The 15,067-nt window shown below is 49.8% G+C and overlaps 1 protein-coding gene across 1 annotated transcript; it reads right to left on the minus strand.

Moving 5' to 3' along the window:
* Positions 1-1,470: 1,470 nt before the first annotated feature.
* On the minus strand, positions 1,471-4,079 carry LOC100384815 (putative WAK family receptor-like protein kinase). The gene is made up of 3 exons (NM_001177257.1): positions 3,064-4,079; positions 2,799-2,966; positions 1,471-2,719 (listed from the first exon to the last, which is right to left on the minus strand). The coding sequence occupies exons 1-3, from the start codon at positions 4,007-4,009 to the stop codon at positions 1,530-1,532; spliced, it is 2,304 nt and encodes a 767-aa protein (NP_001170728.1). The 5' UTR covers positions 4,010-4,079; the 3' UTR covers positions 1,471-1,529.
* Between the last annotated feature and the right edge of the window lie 10,988 nt (positions 4,080-15,067).

Consider the following 15,067-nt stretch of genomic DNA (forward strand, 5'->3'; position numbering starts at 1 on the left):
GCGGCCCTCAACAGCATGAGCGCCTCCTCCTCCTAGGCCATGTGGGCCGCCTCCTGCTTGGGCCTTGCCTTGCAATGACGAGCCCAGTGGCCAGTTTGCCCACACTTCCTGCACTGGTCACGACCTAGCTTGCGGCCGGGTCCCGTGCCTGTTCTGCCGCTCAACGCAGGCACGCCGCGACGTGGATGCCGCTGCCGGTCACCGGATTTAGACGTGCCACCGTCTCCTCCCTTCTGCTGCTCCTTCCGCCGCGCCTCCCACTGCTCCTCCGTTAGGTACAGTTTACCCCCCGTCGAAGTTGGTGGTGCATCGTCAGCATCCTTGGCCGCTTTCAGCCGGCCGGTGATGTCCTCCACCGTGAGGGTCGAGACATCCAGTAGAGTCTCGATAGAAATTACTAGCTGCTTGTACCTTGAACGCGCGATCCGAAGATACTTCTCCACCACCTTCTCTGGAGCCTCCGGGTCACCCAGCATGGCGAGCTGCGCGACGACATCGGTGAGCCGAAGTGCGAAAGCCTCCACCGACTCGCTGTCTCGGAACGAGAGCATCTCGTACTCGCGACGTAGCCTCTGTGCCGTCGACTTCCTCACGCGTTCGTCGCTGATTCGCAGCGTCTTCAGAGCTTCCCAGGCATCCTTTGCCGTCGGTTTGACGGCCAAGGTGGAGACCATCTCTGGCGGCGCGGCGCTGCAGATGACGTCGAGCGCCATCTGATCGTGATGGTCGTCGACGTCGCCGATCTCCACAGCTTCCCACAATCCGCGCGCTTGCATCTTCACCTTCATCAGTAACGCCCAATCGTTGTAGTTCGTCTTCGTGAGAGTCGGATAAGTGGTCATTCCAGGCGCCACGACGCGCTCCACAACGCGCTCGACGACGACCTCGCGAGTCCGCGGCCGTTGCGGCGGTGAACGCCCTCGCCGGTACTGCGGCGTCCTGGAGCGCTCCGGCGGCAGGGACATTGTCACCTTCCTCTAACCTCGGCTCTGATGCCACGTGTTAGACCTCGCCGGAGAAGCAACCTCCTGTTGCCGGCGAGCTCACCCTGCTGGTCACAGAAAAGACTCACGCACACACACGAACACAAGTGGGCACACTCTGATTTGGTGTTGTGAACAACCAACAGCTTTTCTGACTCTGTATATAAAGAGACGTGTACAGACCATGAGCTTACAACCTGACAGTTTACCGCTTAAAGAAAGGAAAAAGAAATGTGGGGCACGATCACCCTGATTTGCACGCCATGCCTCTCATCGTTGAGTGCCATCCCACTCACCTCAGTCACAGCGTGCGACGCGCCGGTCGTGCGGACTGCGCACACGATCGCACGACCAGGCTCTCCCTTTGTGCATGGCTAACAGAAAGCTCCTATAACAATGCGACGCCAACTGACAAACAAACTACAGGCACAAGGATTATTTGACATGCATTGGGATCGGCAGATTAAGAATGGGATGGCTAAGGGTTCGTCGAAAAGAAGCCATACTCGAATCAATTTGCTAAAATTACGGCACAAATAATGCTACCTACAAGCTGTAAGTATATGCACTGCCCTCTTCAAGATCTAAGATATCTTGCTGTCTGAACATGGAAGGAAGGTCCCGTTGTTCCATGGGAAGCAAGGTCTGCCTCTCTTCCAGGTTGCCATCCTGAGCCCACGGGTGCTGCTGGTATCTCCTCAGCCTCTCCAGCCTCTCAGCCGCCTCCTTCATCGTCGGGCGTTCCTCTCCACTCATGCTCAGGCATCGCATCACGAGGTGGGCAATTTCTTCAAGCACCTCGGCTCTCATCTCGTTCCTCACTTGGCTGTCGAGAAGCTCTTTATGCCGGCCAGCCTTGGTCGCCGTCATGAAGCATGACACTAGGCTCCTGTCTTCCTCTGGCCCGTCGAAGTAGAGCGCCTTCTTCCCGGTCAGAAGCTCCAGCAGGACGACACCAAAGCTATACACATCGCTCTTGTCAGTTAGCTGGCATGTCATGAGGTACTCAGGGTCAAGGTACCCGCAAGTCCCCTGCACCAATGTTGCAATCTCGGCCTCGTCAGCGGGTGCCAACTTGGACGCCCCGAAGTCCGAAACTTTTGCGGTGAGCTTGTCGTCGAGCAGAACGTTGGCCGTCTTGACGTCTCCGTGGAGGATCGGCGGCGAGGCAGACGAGTGCATGTACGCGAGCGCCTCCGCTGACTCTGCCGCGATCCGGAGCCGGGTGTCCAGGGTGATGTCGGTCTTGCGGTCCTTATCGTGGATGTAGTGGTAGAGGGTGCCGTTGGAGACGAACTCGTAGACCAGCATGGGCACCTGTACCTCGAGGCAGCAGCCGAGCAGCTTGACGACGTTCCTGTGGTTGATCTGGGAGAGGATGAGCATCTCCCTCGCGAACTCCTTGGTCTCGGCCTCCTCCATCATCTTGGACCTCTTGATGGCCACCACCGTCTTGTCCTCGAGGACGCCCCTGTAGACGACGCCGTGCCCGCCGCGGCCGAGGACACGGTCGGCGGCGAAGCTGTTGGTCGCCTTCTCCAGCTCCTCCTCGGAGAATATCTTGAACCCGCCTGGGCCGGCGCCGGCGCTGGTGTAGGAGCGCATCTGCTGCTGCAGGATGACGCCCCCGTTCTGCTCGAAGAACCTCTGCTTCGTTCTGATGAGCTTCCTCTTCTGTAGCCCCAGGTAGAGCCAGAAGCACATGAACACTGACAGGAACACCCCGACGCTGACCCCTGAACGAACACCATCAGTGCCCGCCCGGATAAGAAATGGACAAAATAAAGTCCCAAGCATAATCAGAGTAATTTATACCTGTAACCACTTTGAGAGCTGGCGTGAACTTATCCTTGGGCCGGCAACCGTTCCGCTGGCGGGGATCCCCGTCGGTTCCCGGACGGCACTTGCAGATGTAGTGTCCCGGCAGATTTGTGCAGTTTCCGTAGCATTGGTACTCATCTGGGCGAAGGCACTCATCGATGTCTGATCCGTTTGCAAATGCAGTTTGGTTTCATCACTGGGTAAGGCAAACAGGCAGGCAGCATAGCAAATGGGACGTGCATATCAATGGACTACCTACCTCTGCATCCACCGTCCAGGTATGGGTTTCCCTCGTATCCCTGGGAGCAATTGCACCGGTAGCCGGCGCCGTTGCTGGAGGGGACGCACTCGCTGTCCCTGCTCCGGCAGGCGTAGTCCGTCATGTTCAGCTTCGCGGCGCTGCAGTTGCCGACGTTCCGGACGGCCCAGTCAAACACGACGGGCGCGGCGAAGTCGTCGGTCCGGTTGAAGAACACGCTGTCGGTGTAGCTGAACCAGTCGGCGTCCGCCAGGAACACGTACTGGCACGTGGTGACATTTGCACCGAGGATGGGGTCCAGCTTCCCCGCCTGCAGCTGTAAGCTGAGCGTGTTGGGCTCGTAGTAGTAGATGTCGGACGGTATGGCGCTCTGGCAGCACCCGACGCCGGTGCACGGCCCCTGCCCCTCGACGGCGTACTGCGCCGGCCGGCACACGGACGTGCAGCCGCTGACGAAGTATCCGGCGCCGTCGACGAAGTAGCCGATGGTGGGGCAACCGGTAGCGACGAGGCGGGTCTTGGTCGGGGAGACGCGGTAGGGGCTGGCAGAGCCGAGGGCCAGACTCGCGTCGTCGTTGCGGTCGACGAAGGCACCCGTGGTGACGTTGTAGCACTTGCGCGTCGCGTTGAGGTAGATGCGGACCTCGCCGGCTGACAAGGACAGGCTGGCGAGCTGGTAGCCGCCGCTGATGGTGAGGCGGGGCGGGGAGCGGGCGTCGTCGCAGAGGAGTTCGAAGCCGTATTCCTCGCGGTAGCACCCGGCGCCGATGCCGAACGGGTAGGGGATGGTAATGTTGCCGCACCTGTCGCGGCAGCCCGGCCTCGCGACCCCCGGGGGAAGAAGTTGCGATGGCTGCCGCTGAGGCTGAGCTGACGCCTGTGCTAGACGCGCCAGCAACACTATCGGTGCAATGGCCTGCAAGAAGCGTAGGGTGTTGCTCGCCATTTCTGACAAGTGCTAGATTAGACAGACAGCCGGGCTTGCATACATGTAGTACCGTACCGTCCGCATTTGCATGTTTAGTGGGCTAGTGGCCTAGCGGGAAGACTAGTGGACGTGGATGGTGGGTTAGTGGTTGGATTTGGATTGATGGAGCTCGGGAGCGCGGCAGCTTCGGGTGTTGGATGGTCAATCAGCCGACCTGCTCTGCTCATGCTCAAGTTGATCTGATCAATTCGCCGCTACCTGTCCGCATGTGATGATTGTCATAAATATGTACGCTATTTTACAAGCAATAATAGTAAATGTTCTATAAACAAAGCATACCTTTGACGAGAGACGTTTGGGGGTGTGTATCTCGACGACGACGACTTGCTCGATCAGGCTCACGAGTCACGAGGCGGGTCTTCGCCACTTCGCCTGTCCTCCGACGAGAGACGCATGTGCATTGTCCCCTCTGGCTCTAAGGCTCTCTAAGGCTATCCGCAACCGTTATCTCTAAATTTTTACCCCTATATCACTTTTTTCCCCTATTCCCCCCTATTTTTTCATCTCCTCCAGCGGCCCCCCTTAAATACTCTCCCTATATCCCACTACCACTATAAAATATCATTTTCTATGCCAACTATCAATTTTGTATCTACTAACAATTACTCGCGGATCCACAACACATTGTTTAGGGTGATGAACAGTGACACGCTAGATCTGGGGGAGAGAGAAGAGGACCGACACGTAGGGGGCGCTGTAGGGGGCACCGCTGCGGCCATAGGGTGCCCCTACGCGCCGCATGCAAGGGGAGGGGGAGGGGCAGCGTCCACTGCTGCAGTTAGCCTAAGGCTATCTTGGTCCACTTACCCATCCTGATACGGTTATATTTATTATATTTAAACTTAGAGTGCAAAACAGTATTTTATATAATCATACAGATGAATTGTTAGACATAGTCTAAGATAGTCTTTGGTGGATAATATAAAATAGGGAATATGTTATTGTAGTTAAGATTATTCACAGAGTAAAGTTTGAAATAGAGGATGTGCTGTGAAAGATGACCTAATCATTGGCATAACAGGGTAATCAACTCAGGCATTGATGATATCTCTTGAGAGGTCTCTAGGGCCTAATTAAAACAATACAAGAGACGAACATTTCGAGAATAGTCTGTTTCTACACGATTCTCCATAAATATTTATTGTCTTTTAATTATATTTATGATTCAAAGGTTTAAGGTTGTACCATGCAATCTCTTAGCTGTCTCTTATACTTAAAAAAACCGAGACATCTAAGAGACTATATAATACAACCTTGAACCCTGTATCATAAATATAATTAAGAAACATGGCTCTTCATGAAGAATCTATCTCTTGATTTTTTTTCCACTTAAGATCACTTAATTAACAAGGTTGTACAGTCGTTGAGCAAGCAGCCGAAGGAGCCATTCTCGTTGGCCTCCGCTGCTTCCGGCTTGATCTTGGCATGTACAATGTAGATACAATGTCACGGTTCTTTATGTATAAAACACACCTAAAACACGAGTCAGTATAAAGGAGTGTATATAGAGTACTATATTTTAATTGATGCTTTATACTCTTTGTATTAAAAGATGATTGTACTGTGCATATACATATATGTTGGGTACTTGCCAAATATGCTAAACTAAATCATATTGATCTGACGTGAAGACAAAATTAAAACATACAAAAAATACTGATGAAATATCAGTGGAATGCATGTGCGTGAAATCGTTGGAGAAAAAAGCAAGCTGCAAGACTGCAACGAGTGCCCCAATAAGCAGAAGACATAGCTAAAACACAATATAATATAGTAGGTGTGTCTAAAACATGTCTTACAATATTCATTGTACCAATCAGAACATTCAATAAACTAAATTGATAAATCACCTAGGCCTCTATCTCGAGCATAAAGCCAAGACACAAGGTTTTCGTCAAGGTACGTGTCTTGAGTTTTGTCGGTACCCTGGATTAGGGGTACCCCTTGCTACGGTATAAAGGCATGATGCCTGCGCGGCTACCCTTAGCCGCGCGGAGAACAACCCCAGGGGTATCTCGTGAGGCAATTAAGGTGGCATTCTCGGAGACAACGCCGTCGGGCCCAGAAGGCGCAGGACCCCTATGCGCACAACCCGGACCCCCGAAGTAAAGCAGCCCGGAGCCATTGGATAGGGTTCGGACCCCATCAAGTGAGCTCCGGACCACCCGTAACAAGGTCCCGGGAGAGGAAGTGCCATAACCTAGGCATGGGTCCGGTATTGACACGTGTCCAGGCTCTATCCGGAGTGCCTCCGCTCCCCGCTCGGCCGAGGGTCTAATACGGCCGATTGTCCGTGACGTAGGCCGACGGGCGGAGCATGACATAAGAGCTCTGAGCCACGCGGCCTCTGCATTTATTGCGGAAAGGACACACCGCCTGTCCACCCTTTTGACAGGTGATGTGCCCCACGTCATTTATTGTGTCCTGTTCATTCCACTGGCAGGCGGCGCCAGTGCCACCCTGAAGACGGTGCACCTGTCCAGTCCGTTGCCGAAACAATACGCCCGTGCTGCGCAGTGCACTGTACTCATAGAAGTTTCCCCCTGCACGCCGAGACTATGCAGATCTCGGGTGTCAAGGCGCAAGAAGATTGCTCCAGCAGAAGATATTAGTAGCTACATCCGCTATGTCCCTGGGCCCACATATTGGGGCTCAGTACTCTTGTACATGTCCCCCTTTAGCTATAAAAGGGGAGGCATGCGACGTTACAACACAAGCTCAATCTGGAGGCTTAGACTCTCAAGTTTTCACAGCAATCCAACATACAGTGGAGTAGGGTGTTACGCTCCGGCGGCCCGAACCACTCTAAACTCTCGCGTGTTCATGTGCTTGATGTTCGCTTAGCAGGACAGGCAAAACGCCTAAGCCCCTTCCTCATCTTAGGATTTAGTGCGGGTGCACTCCGTCACCCGACCGGAGAATTCCCTTATGTGCTCTTTCTATCAATTTTACACCCTGCCCAATCAGCATCTGAATAACCAATTAAATCAAAAGTGGATCCCTTAGGGTACCAAAGGCCAAACTTAGGAGTATGAACTAAATATCTCAAGATTTGTTTCACGGCCCTAAGGTGAACTTCCTTAGGATCGGCTTGGAATCTTGCACACATGCATATGGAAAGCATAATATCCGGTCGAGATGCACATAAGTAGAGTAAGGATCCTATCATTGACCGGTATACCTTTTGATCTACGGATTTACCTCCCGTGTCGAGGTCGAGATGCCCATTGGTTCCCATGGGTGTTTTGATGGGTTTGGCATCCTTAATCCCAAACTTGGTGAGTATGTCTTCAATGTACTTCGTTTGGCTGATGAAGGTGCCCTCTTGGTGTTGCTTGACTTGAAATCCTAGAAAATACTTCAATTCCCCCATCATAGACATCTCGAATTTTTGTACCATTATCCTACTAAACTCTTCACAAGTAGATTTGTTAGTAGACCCAAATATGATATCATCAACATAAATTTGACATACAAACAAATCATTTGCAATAGTTTTAGTAAAGAGAGTAAGATCGGCTTTTCCGACTTTGAAGCCATTAGCGATAAGAAAATCTCTTAGGCATTCATACCATGCTCTTGGGGCTTGCTTGAGCCCATAAAGCGCCTTAGAGAGTTTATAAACATGGTTAGGGTACTTACTATCTTCAAAGCCGGGAGGTTGCTCAACATAGACCTCTTCTTTGATTGGTCCATTGAGGAAGGCACTTTTTACGTCCATTTGATAAAGCTTAAAGACATGGTAAGTAGCATAGGCAAGTAATATACGAATTGACTTAAGCCTAGCTACGGGTGCATAGGTTTCACCGAAATCCAAACCTTCGAATTGTGAATATCCCTTGGCCACAAGTCGGGCTTTGTTCCTTGTCACCACACCATGCTCATCTTGCTTGTTGCGGAAGACCCATTTGGTTCCTACAACATTTTGGTTAGGATGTGGAACAAGATGTCAAACCTCATTTCTCGTGAAGTTGTTGAGTTCCTCTTGCATCGCCAACACCCAATCCGAATCCCTTAATGCGTCTTCCACCCTGTATGGCTCAATAGAAGACGCAAAGGAGTAATGTTCACAAAAATGAGCAACACGAGATCGAGTGGTTACCCCCTTACGAATATCGTCGAGGATGGAGTTCACGGGGTGATCTCGTTGTATTGCTTGGTGGACTCTTGGGTGTGGCGGTCTTGGACCGTCATCATCTTCCTTGTCTTGATCATTTGCATCTCCCCCTTGATCATTGTCCTCCTCTTGAGGTGGCTCATCTTCTTGATCTTCATTTTCATCCTCTTGAGCTTGGTCCTCATCTTGAGTTGGTGGAGATGCTTGATTTGAAGATGATGGTTGATCTTGTGCATGTAGAGGCTCTTCGGATTCCTTAGGACACACATCCCCGATGGACATGTTCCTTAGCGCGACACATAAAGCCTCTTCATCATCTAGCTCATCAAGATCAACTTGCTCTACTTGAGAACCGTTAGTCTCATCAAACACAATGTCACAAGAAACTTCAACTAGTCCAGTGGACTTGTTAAAGACTCTATATGCCCTTGTGTTTGAATCATATCCTAGTAAAAAACCTTCTACGACCTTAGGAGCAAATTTAGATTTTCTACCTCTTTTAACAAGAATAAAGCATTTGCTACCAAAGACTCTAAAATATGAAACATTGGACTTTTTACCGGTGAGGAGTTCATATGATGTCTTCTTGAGGATTCGGTGAAGGTAGAGACAGTTGATGGCGTAGCAAGCGGTGTTGACTGCTTCCGCCCAAAACCGGTCCGAAGTCTTATACTCATCAAGCATGGTCCTCGCCATGTCAAGTAGAGTTCTATTCTTCCTCTCCACTACACCATTTTGTTGTGGCGTGTAGGGAGAAGTGAACTCATGCTTGATGCCCTCGTCCTCATGAAATCCTTCTATTTGTGAATTCTTGAACTTCGTCCTGTTGTCGCTTCTAATCTTTTTGATCCTTAAGCCGAACTCATTTTGAGCCCGTCTCAAGAATCCCTTTAAGGTCTCTTGGGTTTGAGATTTATCCTGCAAAAAGAACACCCAAGTGAAGCGAGAATAATCATCCACAATAACTAGACAGTACTTACTCCCGCCGATGCTTATGTAAGCTATCGGGCCGAATAGGTCCATGTGTAGTAGCTCGAGTGGCCTGTCAGTTGTCATGATGTTCTTGTGTGGATGATGAACACCAACTTGCTTCCCTGCTTGACATGCGATACAAACCCTGTCTTTCTCAAAATGAACATTTGTTAGTCCTAAAATGTGCTCTCCCTTTAGAAGCTTATGAAGATTCTTCATCCCAACGTGGGCTAGTCGGCGATGCCAGAGCCAACCCATGTTAGTCTTAGCAATTAAGCAAGTATCGAGTTCAGCTCTATTAAAATCCACTAAGTATAGCTGACCCTCGAGTACCCCCTTAAATGTTGCTGAATCATCACTTTTTCTAAAGACAATAACACATATATCCGTAAAAAGACAATTGTAGCCCATTTTGCATAATTGAGAAACATAAAGCAAGTTGTAATCTAAAGAATCTACAAGAAAAACATTGGAAATAGAATGATCAGGAGATATAGCAATTTTACCAAGTCCTTTGACCAAACCTTGATTTCCATCCCCGAATGTGATAGCTCTTTGGGGATCATGGTTTTTCTCATATGAGGAGAACATCCTTTTCTCCCCAGTCATGTGGTTTGTGCACCCGCTATCAATTATCCAACTTGAGCCCCCGGATGCATAAACCTACAAAACAAATTTAGGTCTTGTTCTTAGGTACCCAAACGGTCTTGGGTCCTTTGACATTAGAAACAAGCACCTTGGGTACCCAAACACAAGTCTTTGACCCCTTGTGTTTGCCCCCAACATATTTGGCAACTACTTTGCCTGATTTGTTAGTGAGCACATAAGAAGCATCAAAAGTCTTAAATTAAATATTAGGTTCATTTGATGCTATAGGAGATTTCTTTTTAGGAAATTTAACATGGGTGGATTGCCTAGAACTAGATGCCTCACTCTTATACATAAAAGCATGATGAGAGCCAGAGTGAGACTTCCTAGAATGAATTCTCCTAATTTTGTGCTCGGGATAACCGGCAGGGTATAAAATATAACCCTCGTTATCCTGAGCCATGGGAGCCTTGCCCTTAACAAAGTTAGACAATTTCTTAGGGGCGTTAAGCTTAACATTGTCTCCCTTTTGGAAGTCAATGCCATCCTTAATGCCAGGGCGTCTCCCACTATAGAGCATGCTTCTAGCAAATTTAAATTTTTCATTTTCTAAGTCATGCTCATTGATTTTAGCACTAAGTTGAGCTATGTGATCATTTTGTTGTTTAATTAAGGCTAGGTGATCATGAATAGCATCAACATTAATGTCTCTACATCTAGTACAAATAGTAACATGATCAACACTAGATGTAGAGGGTTTGCATGCATTTAGTTCATCAATCTTAGCATATAAAATAGCATTTTCATTCTTAAGATTGGAAATATAAACATTGCAAACATTTAAATATTTTGTCTTAGCAATTAATTTTTCATTCTCAATTTTAAGGCTAGAGAGTGATGCATTCAACTTGTCAATCTGTAACATCCCAAATTCTAACCCAGGTTTGAAACCCTAACCTAACCCCCTCTTCTTTTTTATCCATCCCAAAACTCCCTTAGATTCTTCCCATCATATGCATACACTTTGTTTGATTTTGAACACCTCACTTAGATTTTATTTTCCAGCACCTAGATTATCTACTGAACAAATTGTTCAAAAAGAAAAAGAAACAAAAATGGAAATGGGAATTAGAAAATAAAAGGAAAAAGAGAAAACTCTCCTCCCCCCCTGCTGGGCTGAATCCGGCCCATGCCGCGACCGCCTCCCCTCCCCCTCGCGACCGCGCTTCCCCCTTTCGGCCCATTGCTGGCCCGCTCGCGCGCGCGCAATCGCTCTGCGCTCCCCTCCCTCTCTCTCGCTGACGAGCCAGCCCCACCTGCCAGCCACTCCCTCTCGCGCGCTCCCTCTTGCTGGCAGACCGGCCCCACCGGTCAGCCGCTTCGTCGTCTTCCTCGCGTACGACGCACCGCCGTCCCCTCCATCGTCGTCCCCTCCATCGCCGTCCCCTCGCCCATCCCCTCGTCGCACAGGAGAGTTCGGCACCGCCCCGTCCTCGCCGCTTGACCGCGTCCTTGCCCAGTACCGCCCTCGCCGTGAGGTCTCATCGTCGCCGCTGTGCGACATTAATGCCGGCGCTGTGCACCTCACCGGCGCCCGCCGAGCTCCGCCGCTCCCCTCCCCTCGGGCGCCTATAAAAAGGTCGCCCCGGGCACCTCCTTCCCCGCACCGGCCTCAGCCACCACCCTCCTCCCCTCGCCCGAGCTCAATTCGTGAAGCGCCGTCGTCTTCTCCCTCTCCGGTGAGCCCTTCCCCCTCTTCTCCCTCCCTCTCTGTTGGTCCAGCGAGCGATTAAGTTGGCCTACCAGCTTCATCACATTGCCGCGAACTCAGAACACCACTCCCTCGCCCCAATCCCTCGCCCGAAGCCCACCGACGGCGATCCCCGCCACGGAGCTCCGCCACCTCCCCGCGGACAGCCCCCCTTCCGGCCCCCTATAGCCAAATTGAGCCCACCCCTAGGTTCGCCAGCCCCTCCCCGTGCTAAGGCACCTCCCCGTAGTCCAAGAACCGGGCCACCGGCGGCGAATCGCCGCCGAGCCCACCAGCGGCCGGGTTTCTTCCCCCGCGGGCGGCCGGTTCGCCAGCGTCGTCGAACCGTGGCGCCGTTCCCCCCCTACGCTCTCGCTGACGTGTGGGCCCGCAGCGACGGTGTCCGCTCCTCGCGCGCCCGCGCCGTCTCCTCGACTTGGGCCGCAGCTGGGCCGGTGCCCTCTCGCGCGCGCTGCGCCTGGCTAGGCCAAGATCTCCCCCCCGGCCCACCAGTGCTGGAATCCCTTTTCTTTTTCCTTTTTCCAACCTTTTCTCATTTAATTAGTATTTCTCAATATTTTATGCACCAAAAATTATCAAAATGAGTTCTAAAGTCACAAGTAATAATAATGTTAGAAAATGACACACTGCAATTGGAAAAGCACTGTTGATGTATTGTTTTATTGCTTGTTTTTACTAGAAGCGGGGATCGTTGATCCGGAACCCGTAGCCCCTGAAGAAGGGCCGGAGCCCGATCTCCCGGAAGTAGATCTTTTGTGCCAAGAAAGCTTCGACGAAGGCAAGTCCATCCTTACCTTGATGCATAAATTACCTATTCTTTCTACCACTACCTAGGCCGGGATTTCAGGGTGCGATATTTGCATTGTGAGCAAAGAGATAGCCTGCATTAACATACATTTTTTAGATACGAAATGTGGGTTGGGAGAAAGGGGAATATGATATTTCAAATAAGTTTTCCTTAAAGAAAAGGTTGTGCGATGAAGGGTACTCACCCTCATCACCTTGGGAGTGGGATGGTCAAGGACTCCCTGGTTTAGGGGAGGGCCTAAGGTGTTGGCTCAGCTGGTTTAGGCATGAGCAGAAGGATTGTCCCCTCATATAAGGACCAGTTTGTCATCTTCACTACCTGTACTCTTTAATAGTACAACCACTCGAGACTGTGTGGGCAGTCACTCAATCTAAACTCGTGCGGTCCGACCCCAGGGTTATGAAGGCTGGGGAGCACCGGGAGGATAAGGAGGGGGAAAGTTTTGTCCGGTTTGGACATGGTGGTGGCCTGACTCCTTCCGGATAACCGTTAAGGTTAGGACGTACGAGGAAGGAAAGAGATCCGGCATTCGGGTCTCGCGACGGTGAGATCGCAGAAACCGGACTAGTGGGTAAAGTGTACCCCTCTGCGCAGAGTTGAAACCTATTCGAATAGTTCGTGTCCACTGGTATGGATGAGTCTGGTGTGGTATGACAATTAGAGATTTTTCTATAACCTCCGTGAACAGGGAAATGTGTGTAAGTGCTTACTAAGAAAGAAAACAAGGCCACGGGAGCGGGAAGCTCAGTGGTGGTTGAGTATTTTTGTTACTTTTAAGTCTTTGGAAAAAACCTTACAACAACTGCCTTTCTCTAAGAAAATGAAGAGTGACTTCAACCCCACCAAATAAAGCATGCATGATATAGGTCTCTTTCTCTTTACGGGAGCGGGGTGGGCTTGCGGAATACCTAGTGTATTCACCCAGATTTATTTATGTTTTTCAGCAGCCGAAGACTTCTTTTCTGCTATGCTTGATTGAGAGGGTTGTGCATGCACCCAGTTCTGCCTGTGGCTTGAGCTAGTATATTTTTCCTACTGCACTTCTTATTCTGGCTCTCTAGAGCTTGTACCTCGGTATTGTAATAACCTCTATTTAAACTCTGTACTATTTGAAGTAAGGAATGTGTTTACTAGCCTCCTGGGACTAGTAATTGTATCACATTTGAGTCCCAAAGGATCGGGACGCTGAAAGGGAAATGTGCCCTTGGGCCATTTCTAAGTATTTTGGTGATTGAGTGCCAACGCAAGTGCTTTTGTGTCGATCTATGCAATGTGGTGGACAAAGTGCAAATCATGTCAAAAGGTATGTTTCTCAGACTTAGTACATTGTTTTAAGTACTAATGTATTGTGTCTAAGTGCTGGAAACAGGTGAAAACAAAATGGAGAGAGATTGCCTTGTTTCAGCCAAAGCCAGCGATGTCTGGGTGCACCGGACAGTGTCCGGTGTGCCAGGCTGGCTCAGGTGAACTTGGCGCTCTCGGGAATAAATTAACGGCATACGACTATAATTCACCGGACTGTCCGGTGTGCACCGGACTGTCCGGTGAGCCAACGGTCGGCTGCGCGATCTGCGCGAGACACGTGGCCGAGCCAACGGTCGGGAGGGGGCACCGGACATTCATTCTTTGCCACCACTTGGTTTGTTTTTGCAAATCAAACTCAACTTTCTATCTCTAAGTCAAACACACTTGTTAAGACATGAAGAGAGCCGTTCCAAGAGAAATTGATTCAAGATTTCAAAAACTCCCCCTTTTTCCCATAATCAACACTTCTCCCCACAAGAAGCCAACTTTTGAAAAAAAGAGCCAATAAGAGTATTTTGACAAAACAAAATCTCTATTCTATTATTTTCAAAATTCTCAAGTGGTAGCTGATCCATTTATTTGCTTTAGCCTTATTTTCTCCCCCTTTGGCATCAAGCACCAAAACGGGATCAACTTTGGCCCTTTAACCCCATTGCCTCACCAAAATCTTCAACTAAGAGTAAACGGCAATAAGAACATAAAGATGAACTTGGAATAAGTTACCCTCTCATCGGAGTGCAGTGGAAGCCTTGCATGGTCCAAGTCCACCTTTTCCCTTTCAATCCTCCTTAGAGACTAAATCAAGCAAACTCAAGCACATAGTTAGTCTCAAAGGGTCAAGTTGTAACACATCTCCCCCTAAATATGTGCATCACTTTGCAACGGACTTGTGAGGTCCGGGGAGTGCTTGTACAACTTGAGCACCATAAATAAGCAACAAAATGCATAAGGAACATGATCAAGGGCATAAACACATGTATGCTATAAATCAATCCAAGTTCCGCGAATCTAAGACATTTAGCTCACTACGCAACTTGCAAAAGGTCTGCTCATCTAAAGGCTTGGTAAAGATATCGGCTAGCTGGTTCTCGGAGCTAACATGAAACACTTCGATATCTCCCTTTTGCTGGTGGTCTCTCAAAAAGTGATGCCGGATGTCTATGTGCTTTGTGCGGCTGTGTTCAACAGGATTATCCGCCATTTGGATAGCACTCTCATTATCACATAGGAGTGGGACTTTGCTCAAATTGTAGCCAAAGTCCCTGAGGGTTTTCCTCATCCAAAGTAGTTGCGCGCAACACTGTCCTGCGGCAACGTACTAGGCCTCAGCGGTGGATAGGGCAACGGAGGTTTGTTTCTTAGAACTCTATGACACCAGGGACCTTCCTAAGAATTGGCACGTCCCCGATGTACTCTTCCTATCGACCTTACATCCAGCGTAGTCGGAGTCTGAAT

Source organism: Zea mays, chromosome 5 (assembly GCF_902167145.1).
Source record: "Zea mays cultivar B73 chromosome 5, Zm-B73-REFERENCE-NAM-5.0, whole genome shotgun sequence".
NCBI lineage: Eukaryota > Viridiplantae > Streptophyta > Magnoliopsida > Poales > Poaceae > Zea > Zea mays.